This window comes from Protopterus annectens, chromosome 1.part0 (assembly GCF_019279795.1).
Source record: "Protopterus annectens isolate FY-2018-M chromosome 1.part0, PAN1.0, whole genome shotgun sequence".
Lineage (NCBI taxonomy): Eukaryota > Metazoa > Chordata > Ceratodontiformes > Protopteridae > Protopterus > Protopterus annectens.
In genome coordinates, this window is record NC_056725.1 from 921,598,285 (window position 1) to 921,610,935 (window position 12,651).

A 12,651-nucleotide genomic window follows, 5' to 3' on the forward strand; every position below is an offset into this window, starting at 1 on the left:
CTAGAAAATCTTATGCAGGAAAATGGAAAAGATTTTGTTCCTGGATGCAGGCTCAGGATTCTGATCCTCTTCTTCCTAACATTCCTTTAATTTTACTTTACTTGACAGATCTCTTACATAAGGGTCTCTCTTTCTCTTCCATTAAGATACATGCCTCTGCTATTTCTGCTCATTATAATACAGACCCTCCAATCTTTTCCCACCAGCTCATGAGACAGTTTCTCAGAGGAGCTAAGAATTTAAGACCTCCTAGATCTCCTCCCATTCCTGCTTGGGATCTCAACTATGTTTTGGAAAACTAACCTTGCCTCCTTTTGAGCCTGCTGCCTCTTCTGACATCAAGTTTTTATCTTGGAAGACAGCTATCCTGTTAGCCCTAACCTCTGCCAGGAGAGTTTCAGAGTTACAAGCTCTTATGGCTGTGGAACCTTATATTATTTTTCATCAAGACAGGGTGTCTTTGAGGACTAATCCTACCTTCATGCCTAAGGTGGTTTCCAAAGTGGCTTTAAATCAAACTATCCACTTGCCAACTTTTTTCCCCACTCTTCAAAATAAAGGGGAAAGGATCTTGCATTCCTTGGATGTACACAGACAACTACGTTTTTACCTGGACAGAACCAAGGACATCAGAAAATCAGAACAATTGTTTGTTTCTTATGCTTCAAGTTCCCAAGGTAAAGCCATTTCAAAACAGACCATTTCTAAATGGATTGCTCATGGAATCAGATTTTGTTATTCACACCATGGAAAGCAAATCCCAGGGAGTATACGGACTCATTCCACCAGAGCTGCTGCCACTTCTGCGGCCTTCCTCAGGGAGTTCCTACCAAAGACATTTTGGAAGCTGCAACTTGGAGTTCAGTGCATACTTTTTCTAAGCACTACAATCTACCTCTCTACTCTAAGTCTAGGGCAGGCTTTGCCTCTGCAGTCTTGCAGGGCCTTTTAGCCGCCCCTTCTTCTTTATGACCACCTCCCTTTCTTTCAGCTTTGGGATTCTACCCTACAGTCATGACTGCAACAGTGAAACACAATGAACATAGTACAGTTGTGTACACCTACCATAAATGTAGATGTTCGAGTGTCTTCACTGTTGCAGTCTGGGTTTCCCTCCCTCCTATCCCCTCTTATTTTTACTTTTGTGTAGTTCCTTTTTTCACCATTCTTCTGAGGTGTATTTGCAAAAGGTATGGGGCCTTTCTCATTTTGGGACTCCTGACATTTGGGGCAAGAAAAGCTGGAGAAGATGGCATCGGCTGTCAGCTTTGTACTCCTGGCGCTCTGACGTCAGGGAGCATGGTTGAACAGCTGACGCCGGACCCAGACTTTGGGATTCTGGCCGACCGAGGACTGCCTGCCGGCAGGGGAGAACCCTACTGTCATGACTGCAACAGTGAAGACACTTGAACATCTACATTTATGGTAGGTGTACACAACTGTACTTTCTGAACATTGTGTCTCAGGGATACAAATTTTCTTTCCACACCCTTCCAACCCCAAAAGGGTTCCCAGATCTACCACCAAATCAGTGGGCAGAGGGTCAAAAGCAAATCCTTTCTCTGTTCTCTATGAGGGCATTAGAGCATGTTCCTGCAGAACCGATAGGCTAAGACTTCTACTCCAGACTTTTTCTGGTGCCCAGAAAAGAGGGCACCTGACATCCCATCTTCGATCTATCCATTCGAAACACCTTCCTGGTGATCCCAAAATTCAAAATGCTAACCCTCCAGCACCTGCTACCCATGCTCTCCAAGGACACTTGTCTAGCCACCCTAGATCTAAAAGAGGCCTACCTCCACATTCCTATCAGGGAATCATGCAGGGAATATCTCTGCTTCAGGGCAGGATCTCAACACTTTCAGTTCTCTGCGCTTCCCTTTGGCTTATCTACTGATCCCAGAGTTTTCACAAAATGTCTGGCTCCGGCCATTGCCTTTTGCAGACAAAGAAATATTCAAATTTACCTGTACTTAGACGACTGCCTTATTTAGGTAGACAGCCAGGAAAAGCTGCTCAAGCACCTGGCCTTTGTAAAGACCCAACTAACCTCCCTAGGGTACACAATCAACGAAAAGAAATCCAAACAGGCGCCCACACATAGGATAATCTTCCTGGGAGCAAGTCTGGACACAGCATCCCAGATGGCATACCTTACACCAGAGAAACAAATTTTCCTGACAGCCTACTTCTCTCAACTAGCCAACAGGCCCCAGCTATCTGCAAGGAAGATCCTGCAATTTCTGGGGTTCATGGCATTTTGCATACTACTCATTCCATATGCCAGACTGCATATAAGAAAACTTTAGTGGTACCTAAAGAGCCTTTGGTGTCAGCACTTTCAAGACCTGGAAACTCTTCTACCTATAATTCCTTGCCTCAGAAAGGAATTTTTTAGTGGGCAACAGCATGCTCCCACATCAAGGGACTGCCCAGCTCCCCACCCCTGCCACCCAGACCCTCACCACAGATGCATCAGAGTACGCTTGGGGTGTACACCTGGACAGCAGGTGCATACAGGGCCAATAGAGCCCACAGCAAATCCCTCTGCACATCAGTCAAAAAGAGATGATGGCTGTGCAGAATGCCTTGATAGCTTTCAAACCCCTACTCTCTCCAGGGGTTCTCCTGATCAAAAGAGACAACACTACTGTGATGTGGTACATCAGCAAGCAGGGAGGGACTCACTCCTACCCTCTGTGTAGGCTGGCCATGACCTTTTGGCTAACAGCCTCTTCCATGCAACTGCACCTGTTTACACAATTCCTATGAGGCTCTCTCAACTCTCTGGTAGACCAGTTAAACAGAAACCTTCTGGACCCACATAAATGGCAACTCAGCAGAAGTACCTTCAGCCTAATAACTCAAAAATGGGGAACCCCGAAGGTCGACTTCTTTACCTCCCACACCAACCATCAGCTCAGCAAATTCTGCACCAGCGAGCATCACTGCATGGCTTGGAAAGTGGATGCCCTGTCCTTCCCTTGTGTCAATCTATTGGCCTATACCTTTCCTCCCCTACCTCTCATCCCCAGCGTACTGCTCAAAATAAGGGAGGAAAAACCAAGGACCATTCTTATAACTCCAGACTGGCCTCGACAACACTGGTACCCCTTGATGCGCAGCCTGTCCCCACTGCCTCCATGGCATCTACCTCAGATTCCAAACCTCCTAACCCAGAGGGAAGGGGAATTCCTGCATTCCCAATTGCAGACACTCAGTTTGGCAGATTGGCTTATTCCCTAACCCCGAACCAACCTGCCATCTTCAGTAAACAGGTTCTGGATGTTATCTGTGAGGCCAGACGTCCTAACACCAGAAAGTCTTATGCAGATAAATGGAAAAGGTTCTGCACCTGAATCCAGGGTAAGGGGGCCAATACAGCACAGCTTTCCACCCCTCTCATCCGGGATTACTTAGCTGACCTACTACACAGTGGTCTCTATTTCTCCTCTATAAAAATTCATGCCTCTGTTATTTCTGCTAATTTTCCCACTGAGCAGCCCCTTTTCTCACACCCTTTGATCAAACAGTTCCTCAGAGGGTCTAGCAACTTGAGGCCCCCCAGAAAGGCACCAACACCAGCTTGGGACCTTATCTTTGTCTTGGAAAAGCTCACTCTGCCCCCTTTTGAACCAGCTTTTTCTGTAGAGCTAAAATTTCTCTCCTGGAAGACAGCTTTCCTTCTGGCCATCACGTCAGTCAGAAGAGTTTCTGAGCTGCAAGCACTCATGGCTGTGGAACCCTTCATCATCTTCCATGCAGACAGGGTATCCCTCAGAACTAACCCGTCCTTCATGCCTAAGGTGGTGTCCAGTGTGGGTCTCAACCAATCCATTCATTTGCCCACCTTCTTTCCTAATCCTCAGAACAAGGGGAAAGGATTGTTCACTCCCTAGGTGTGCACAGACAGCTCAGATTCTATCCGGACAGGACTAAATCCTTCAGAAAGTTTGATCAATTGCTGGTTAGCTTTGCTACAGGAGCAGGAGGCAAAGCCATCTCTAAGCAAACCATTTCTAAATGGATAGCACACTGCATCTTTTTCTGTTACAAACAGCATGGAAAGCATCCCCACAAGGGGGTCAGGACACACTCCACCAGAGCAGCCTCCACCTCTGTAGTTTTCCTCAGAGGAGTCCCCAGCAGGGACATCCTGGAGGCTGCCACCTGGACATCTGTTCCCACTTTTGCCAAGCAGTACCACCTGCCTCTCTTCTCCAAATCCAGGACAAGGTTTGCCACTGCAGTCTTGCAGGGCATCCCAGCCAGCCCCTAGTTTCCTTGACTGCCTCCACCCATTTCCTCAGCTTTGGGAATCTACCCAAATGTGATGACTGCAACAGTGAAACATGAAGAACATAGTACAGTTGTGTACACTTAACTATAAACGTAGATGTTTGAGTGTATTCACCGTTGCTGTCCTGGTTTCCCTCCCTCCATCCCCCTTTATTCTCTTTCCCCTTTTATCACAATTCTTCCTTGTTGTTCTCCTTTCCTTACAAGGGACATATTGGTATTTATTTTCCACTGGTGGGGTTCTTCCACCAGAACCTAGCCTCCTGCCTTGGGAGCTCCTGACAGGTTAGGGCAAGAAAAACTGATGTAATGGTGTCGGTTCCCTTACTTTATACTACTGATGACCTGACATCCGTCCTCTAGCAACCCGATACAGAAATACTAAGTTTCTGGTATTCGGGCTAGCCGAGGCCTACCCTGCCAGGGATAACCCAAATGTGATGACTGCAACAGTGAATACACTTGAACATCAACATTTATGTTAAGTGTACACAACTGTACTTTTCTGAATTTTCCTACCCAGACGTTCAGCTGCTTTTGAAGTAGTAGTCTAAAAGATGCACTTAGTGACTAATGGTGTCTAACCTCTACTAGTCGTCTCAGTATGTTTTGATAAAGATCCCAATGACCGTCTGGTTTAGATGCCTGCTCCCTATGTCACTTCCCCCATTGGAGGACAACACAGGGCATGCTCTTCACATGTCCTCTGAGACAGAGCCAACATCTACTGCAGACAAGAAGGGGAAACCACAGCAGATTATTTATGAAAGGCCCAGAGGGATTCCCTGAATACCTGTTAGAGAAAATTTGTCCATTTCCCTTATTGAAGTTAAACAGGGTTCAGCACCCCCTGACCTTATAAGGGTGGAGGTTCCTGTAAAGAAAAAACAAGAGACAAGGTATGTAGTCCTAGTAGCTAAAGACCACCTAAGAAGTGTCAGGACTTCACTCAGTTAAACCCTCTCAGGTTTTGTCAGTACCTTCCCCTGTTGCCTTTCCTCCTCCTTCTACACCCTGTAAGAGAACTAGGGTTTCTGATTATTCTAATGAAGAGGTAGATCTGGATTCTGGGGAAGAATCCCTAGCCTATTCCTCCCAGTTTCATTCCTGTCTTGCGCTGGGATCGGATGACAGTGATACTCTCCCCTGATTTCACTTTTGAAGGTCTTTCTTTTGGGGATACCATTGATGAAATGATGGAACATTTTCAGTGGAAAGGTTCACAGATATCTGATGTCCAGAAAAGATATTATGAACACTTACAGATGGACTCTCCCAGGCCTTCTGCAGCATGTCCTGTTTTCGAAGCCCTCCTTTACAGCTTTACTTCTGCTTCACTTCACATGCTCCTGCATCTCTGCCACTTGCTCCTAAGAAAAACAAAAAAAAAAACAAGACAGGTTGTGCAAGGTTTCTGAGGCTCAGAAATTATTCTGCAAGAACCTTTCTTCCAACCCTTAAGTAGTTTTTCTCTCGCTTTAATTCCTTCCTATAAGCTTTTGTCTTCTGACAGAGATGGTAGAGCTATGGACAGGTATGGTAAGGTGTATAGCTCTACCACCTGAGCCTTTGGGTCCATTAATTAACAGACCCATACGACCAGGTATGTCCTGGCTGTCCTGTTTAAGCTAGGTCTTGCAGACATGCCTGACTCTGAACCAAAGACCTCTGCCATTTCCTTACTGTGTTCTGCATCACAGATGGCTTACCATTTCATTAAATGCAGCTATGATGCTGATGATGCTTATTCTCAGACAGCGTTGTCAGGATCAGTTATCAGCAGACATTCATAGCTTGAGTTGTAATTTCTCCTTGAGGATATCAAGGCTAAATTGTTGGAGTCCCTTAGATACTCAAAATGTGTTTTCTGCAAAGCTCTTTTAAGCTTTGCAAGATGAAGGGAAAGTCATGCAAGACTTCAAACAAATCTTCCACGACACCATTTTTGCAGAGGCATGACAAACATATCTTCCAGGTGTGTTTTTCCTGAGAAACCAGTGCAGAATTCAAAACGACAGAATTTCTCCTTTCACAGACATGTTAGCCTTTGTCTGACAATCCTCCTTCTTAGCCAGATTCCTCTTTCTCACGGGTTAACTCTGCCCTTTCAGATTTGGCACCAAGTCTCTACAGGTTCTTGTGTTATTTTAGTCATTAGCAATGGTTATTTCATGGTTTGGAAATCTCTTCCTCATTTTTCCGGGATTCTTCAACCACCTCCTTGCTAACTAACTATTTTTTATCCACTTCTTCATGACCTCTTGGCTTAATGAACTATTCAGCTTGTCCCTCTGACTCAGAGGGGGCAAAGGGTTGTACTCCAGAATGTTTTTGGTCTCCAGGAAGGAGGGTTCTTGGAAACCCATTCTAGACCTCTCCTTTCTTACCACTTTCCTAAATCTTCCCTCTTTCAAAATGTTCTGTCTCCAGTCTTTACTTCCTCTATTGTTTTCTCAGGCCTACCTAGTATTACTGAGCCTTAAGGATGCCTATCACCATGTTCCTATTGATACTCTGTTCAGGGAGTATTTACGGTTCACTGTTTCTTCTTCACATTATCAGTTCTCTGCTTTGCCTTTTGGTATTTTTACAGCACTAAGCGTTCTTACAAAGTGTCTCACCCTGGTCATTGCCTTTTTCCAGGTTCCATGTTGATTAGATTTTCCCTTATCTGGATGACTTTTTATTCAAGCGCCCTCTCAGCAGTAGCTTTTGCAGGACCTCAAATTTACCACACACACTGTTTTCACAGTGCAAGCTTCATTCTGTCTGAGAACTCCATTCTGACACCTTGAGAGGACCATGTGTTCCTGTGATGCAGGATTCAGATAATCTCCATAATGGCTTTTTCTTCCTACCAAGGTCCTCTCCTTGATAGCATTCTTCCCTGCCCTTGTTCCTTTAAAGGTGATGTTTCAGCCCTGGGGTTCATGGCTTCCACATTTCCAGTTTTTTTTTTTGTATTTTTTTTGCAGACTCTATATGAGGAAGTTTTAGTGGTATCCCATGACAATTTGACTGAAACATTGTGATCCTCTGGACTTTGATTCCTCTCTTGCCCTGCCTCAGGAAGGAGTTTCTATGGAGGATCCACCAGATTTCTCTAACTCCAGGCCTACCTTTTCATGTTCCTTACCCAACTCAGGAGCTGTTAACAGATGCTTCAGATGTTGGTCCAGGGGGTCTGGCCTCTTCTGTAGGTAAAAGACCATATCAGCATGAAGGACATGACAGATCTTAACCCAGCTCTTCAGGCTCTGGATTCCTGGTCACACCAGAATTTTCACAGACAGCAGCACTGTGTTGTGGTACATAAGTAAGCAGGGTTGAACCAAGCCTCACCCTCTTTACAGAGTAGCCTTCATAGCATGGGGTTTTGTCATCCTTCATCACTTGATGCTTTAGGCAGTTTATATTTCCTTAGAGCATAGTTTGGTGGCAGACAGTCCGAGAAGATCCAATACAGAGTGGATGCTACACAGGGAGGTTTTCCTGGACATAGTCCATTAGTGTGGGGTACTTATAGGTTCATAGGTAGGTAGTAGGCTGTCGGCCCAAGGGCCTCTCAGGTAGAACTTTCTCTCCCATTAGAATAGACAACTACTTATGTTCTGGTCCAGAGTACCAAGTCCTCTTGGCTTGGAAAGTGGATGCCGGGTCTTTTTCTTGGAAAGGGATGTTTTTGTATGTTTATCCTTCTCTTCCTCTGTTGTCAAAGATCCTACACAAGATCATGTGGGCAGGCCCATAATCTTGATGAATCACTTTTGGCCCTGACAGCATTAGTTTCCCCTTCTTTTTCACCTAGCCAGTGGTAGTCATCACAACTTCTCATAGGATGGATCTCTTCACATAGCATAAAGGCTCTCTTATTCACCCGCATCTTCTCACCCTGCATTTGACGCTCTGGATGATTAGGTATTGATTTCCTTTTCACTACCAGTTTCCTGAGGATGTGCTTAGGGTTTTGCAGGAGACCAGAAAAGCCACTACTAAAAGGACGTGTTGGAAAGTGGAAAAGATTTTCTGTTTGGTGTCACAAGAATGAACAGGGCTGTCTTTTAGAGGGTATTTTCAACTTGTCTGCCTTTGGATCCACCACTTTCCTCTAGGTTTGAGGAAAGGCAGCTTTTGAAAGGCACCCCTCAAAAGGAGAGAATAAAAAACATTGTCTGCCCACATCGTCTGTACACATTGTTCATCTTGTTCAACAAGGAAGCAACTGCATCACCTCCTTTATGGCAGAATCACCATAGTTGTATGAAACCTGAGAGTCCCTGTAAAGGCGCCTGACAAATAGCCAGGTACTTTTTGATGCAGTAATTATGGTTCACCTCACCTGCTGGAGGGGTTCTAAAGACAGTCTTAATGGGCAACAAAGCACGTGAACTTTTATTCGGTTAAATTAATCAAAGTAATCAAATTAATTTAAGAATTGTCCTATAGGTAGAATTTAGCATTTCTTTTGTTTGCTTATAACAGGCTTTAGACTATCTGCCATTTGAAGGAAAAGTGAATCTGAAGACTCCAGAGCATATATTCTGTCTGCTGGAAGACTATGGGACAGACCCAAATGATATTCCTGAGGAGCCTTTTCACATTTATTTTGGAAGATGGGTAAGTTAGTCTAATTTTTGTTTTCCTTAATAATGATGGGATAGAGTGAAAACTTAAGCAAAAGTATCCAGCCTTGAGAAGAATTAAGATGTGAGCAGCATATCTCTCACCTGTCCAGATTTTTCCCCTCATGTTTTTGGTCTTTTCCTTATAAAATTTGTGATTTTCTGGCAAATAGCTATAGACTGAAGTCACAAAATAATGACATTTTGAGTTTCAAACTTCACATCCTTCAGAAAATGTATGCTAACACAAAGCATGTTATTGTAACAACTTTCTAAATTTATAGTAACAATATTTATAATCTGTCCCTATTTTTAGGGTTTTGTTCCCCCCATGATTTTAAAGAGGTTGAGAGGTATGGTGAGCAAAAGTCTTTTAAGTCATGTAAAGTGAGATGTTTGTGTTTCACTGTTGCAGTTATTACATTTGGGTTATCTGCCTGCAGCTAGCCCTCAGCCAGCCTGAATATCAAAGTCTTGGATTCCTGCGTTGGATGCCGTCTCTTCTTCCATGACGTCAGGTCGTCAGGGATATAAAACATGCAGCCGATGCCATTACATCAGTCTTTCTTGCCGCGCGGTGCCCGACGCAGAAGCAGTTCGCAAGTGCCGGTCGTCCGACTCCTGAAATTTTCGTTTTCGAGTTTCAGAACTGAAGTCTTCAAAAAAGCTAAGTACTCTGTTGGGGATCCTTTTTCTTGCTCTTAACCGATGTCAGTAAAAGTTAACAATTGTATTACCTGTTGAAAGCAAATACCTCATAACGATTTTCATTCATACTGCATTCCTTGCTAAGGCCCAGACCACAACGTCCCTCAGTGTCGGTTTTGTGCCTTATTCAACCACCGGACTATTCGTTGTCTGTTTCTTTTTGCAACAAATTATTTTGGTACTTGGTTTAACTATCCAGAAATGGCTTCAGTAAGCCATCCAACTACCGACATTCTGAAAAAACATAAAGATAAAGACAGAGACAGACCGCATAGGTCCATAGCTGCCGACGACGCTTCTGTTAAGCTAGTCGCCAGTTTGCCGGTACTCAGTGAGGTCCTTTGGCAGCCCCTGATACCCGCTACTTAAGATTTGCAGGCCTCTACTGAGACCCATTCAGAATCTGGTATGCTGCGAGATGCTTCTTCGACTATGGAACCTGCGGATGTCCCCACCTTGTATGGGTCCAAAGCCACTGTGCAGGCACCGGCTTCTGAGGGTGTATTCAAGCCTACTGACTTGCATTTCAAACTGATGCCGTCTTCTTCTTCAAGGCCTAAAACTTGACCCACACCTAGAAAACTGACATCCATACCGCATGGGCCGGCCTGTATGCCTAAAAAAACAAATGATAAGAATGGCTGAAGACCTTATTACTTTAATTAAGGGAAGACCGCCTTCACCCTCTAAGAGACCTAGAACTGATTTTCCTTCTGATTCTTCTGATCAGGATTTTGAAATTTCTGTTTCTTCTGATTACCAGGATTTGCCCTTATCTACCTATGAGGATTGTGATGCAGAGGATTCCATTCCCTCTGCTTCCCCTCCAGAAGATTTTTCTTTTGGTGAAACCTTGCACACTCTTCGGGAGCATTTCTGTTGGGAAAGCGAAGATTACTCTGACTCCAAAAAGAGGCTTAGAGAATTCCTACTCCTCCCTCAACACAGGCCTTTAGCTATCCCTCCTGTCCTGGACATTGTAGATGATGCCTTCTTAGAATCTAGCCTGGCCCCAGACAATTTACCTCCAGCTCCCAGGAAGCTTGACAGGTATTACAGAGTACCTAATTCTCACAAGTTCCTCTTCAAGAATCCTACTGCAGACCCAGAGGCCATTTCCCAAGGACCTAAAGGCATTAAGGCTACTACTGCCAAAAACCCTACCCCCTTCTGATAGAGATTCCAGGGCCTTGGACAGATGGGGTAAGAAGTTATACACTTTTGCTACTTTGGCCATTAGAGCCTTAAACTGCTAGTTTCATATATTAAAGTATCAGCAGCATATTATGGGACTACTTAAACAGAAAATTATGTTGATTCCTGACTGCGCTGAAAATAAAGAATTACAGGATTTAATGCATTCTGCTGAACAAGTTGGTAAACATACTTTGTAATGCAGTTTTGATTCTTTAGAAGCATCTTGCAGAGCTGCTGTCACTGGGTCTGTACTTAGAAGGCATGCTTGGCTTAAGGAGCAAAATTTGCCAGATCATGTTAAAGCTACATTACTGGATGCTCCCTTAAACCAAGACCGCCTGTTTGGCAACAAAGCAGAAGCAGTCCTTAAAAAGATGGAGGAAAAAGCTAAATCTATGCAAACTGTTAAAGATTTCTTGCAAGTACAGCCTCCCAAATTTAGCAGGCATTGGCCTTCTAAGAATTGGTCCTTTCCTGCCTCTTCCAGGCCACCTCAGTCCAAACCCAGGATCAGCAGACCACCTAGGCTACAGTCTCAAGGTAATCACAGGCCTAAGCAGTGGGGATCTCCCACTTCCAAAGCTGGAAGTAGAAAGACCCCCCCCCCATGGAAAAGTGTCACAATGACTTAACCTTAAACCTTCCAAGCCCTGCTCAACTGCCTGCTCCTTTAGGGGGAAAGATCGCCCTGCATGCAAAAAACTAGGAACTCATTACCCAGGACAAATGGATTTTAAATATAGTTTTCCAAGGATACAGATTCCACTTCCACACCTTACCAACCCAAAACGGTTGGCCAGACCTACCCCCAAATCAGTGGGCAGAGGCTCAACAGCAAGTTTTCTCTCTTCTAAGTATCAGGGCTATTCAACCTGTCCCAGCAGAAGAAAGGGGACAAGGTTTTTACTCAAGACTTTTCCTGGTACCCAGAAAAGACAGCTTCTGGCGTCCTATCCTGGACCTCTCTATTCTAAACACCTTTTTGGTAATCCCAAAATTCAAAATGCTAACACTTCAACAGCTGCTTCCTTTGCTAGGCAAATATGCTTGTTTGGCAACCTTAGACTTAAAGGAAGCTTACCTGCACATTCCAATAAGGGAATCTTGCAGGAAATACCTACGCTTCAGAGCAGGCTCCATGCACGATCAGTTCTCTGCACTTCCCTTTGGTTTATCTACTGCGCCCAGGGTATTCACAAATTGTCTATCTCCAGTCATTGCATTTTGCAGGCAAAGAAATATTCATATATGCCCGTAACTGGACGATTGTCTAATTCAGGCAGAAAGCCAGGACATGCTACTAAAACATCTGGCATTTCTAAAGAAACTGCTAACCTCATTGGGATACACCATGAACAAAAAGAAATCTCATCTAGTACCCTGCCAACAAATTGTATTCCTGGGAGCAAGCTTGAACGCAACTTCCCAGATGGCTTACCTCATGCCAGAGAAAAAAAAATATTTGACAGCCTACTTCAAACTTCTGGCCACAAAGACCCAGCTATCTGTAAGGAATATCTCACAAGCCCTGGGGTTCATGGCCTCTTGCATTCTAATAATTCCATATGCAAGACGGCATATGAGAAAACTACAGTGGTATGTAAAAAGTCTATGGTGTCAATATTCTCAGGACCTGGAATCAATGATTCCTATCATTCCTTGCATAAAGACATAGACAGAGTTCCTTTGGTGGGCAGAGGCCCGCTACCACAACAAGGGGCTCCCATCCACTCTACCCCCTGCTACCCAAATCTTAACAACAGACGTGTCAGACAGTGCAGGGGGGGCTCACTTGGCAGGGCAGTGCATTCAGGGCAAATGGAAC

At 44.5% G+C, this 12,651-nt stretch overlaps 1 protein-coding gene across 2 annotated transcripts in view; it reads left to right on the forward strand.

Annotated features, from left to right (window-relative positions):
* The window catches only part of TRMT11 (tRNA methyltransferase 11 homolog), a 587,167-nt gene that overhangs the window by 248,077 nt on the left and 326,439 nt on the right, over nucleotides 1-12,651 (forward strand). Inside the window, exon 6 of one of the 2 annotated variants that reach the window (XM_044063974.1) lies at nucleotides 8,782-8,916. In XM_044063974.1, coding sequence (XP_043919909.1) covers nucleotides 8,782-8,916 — 135 coding nt within the window. Of the gene's footprint in view, nucleotides 1-8,781; nucleotides 8,917-12,651 lie in introns of those variants that run through there. The other variant, XM_044063983.1, reaches the window with a different exon arrangement.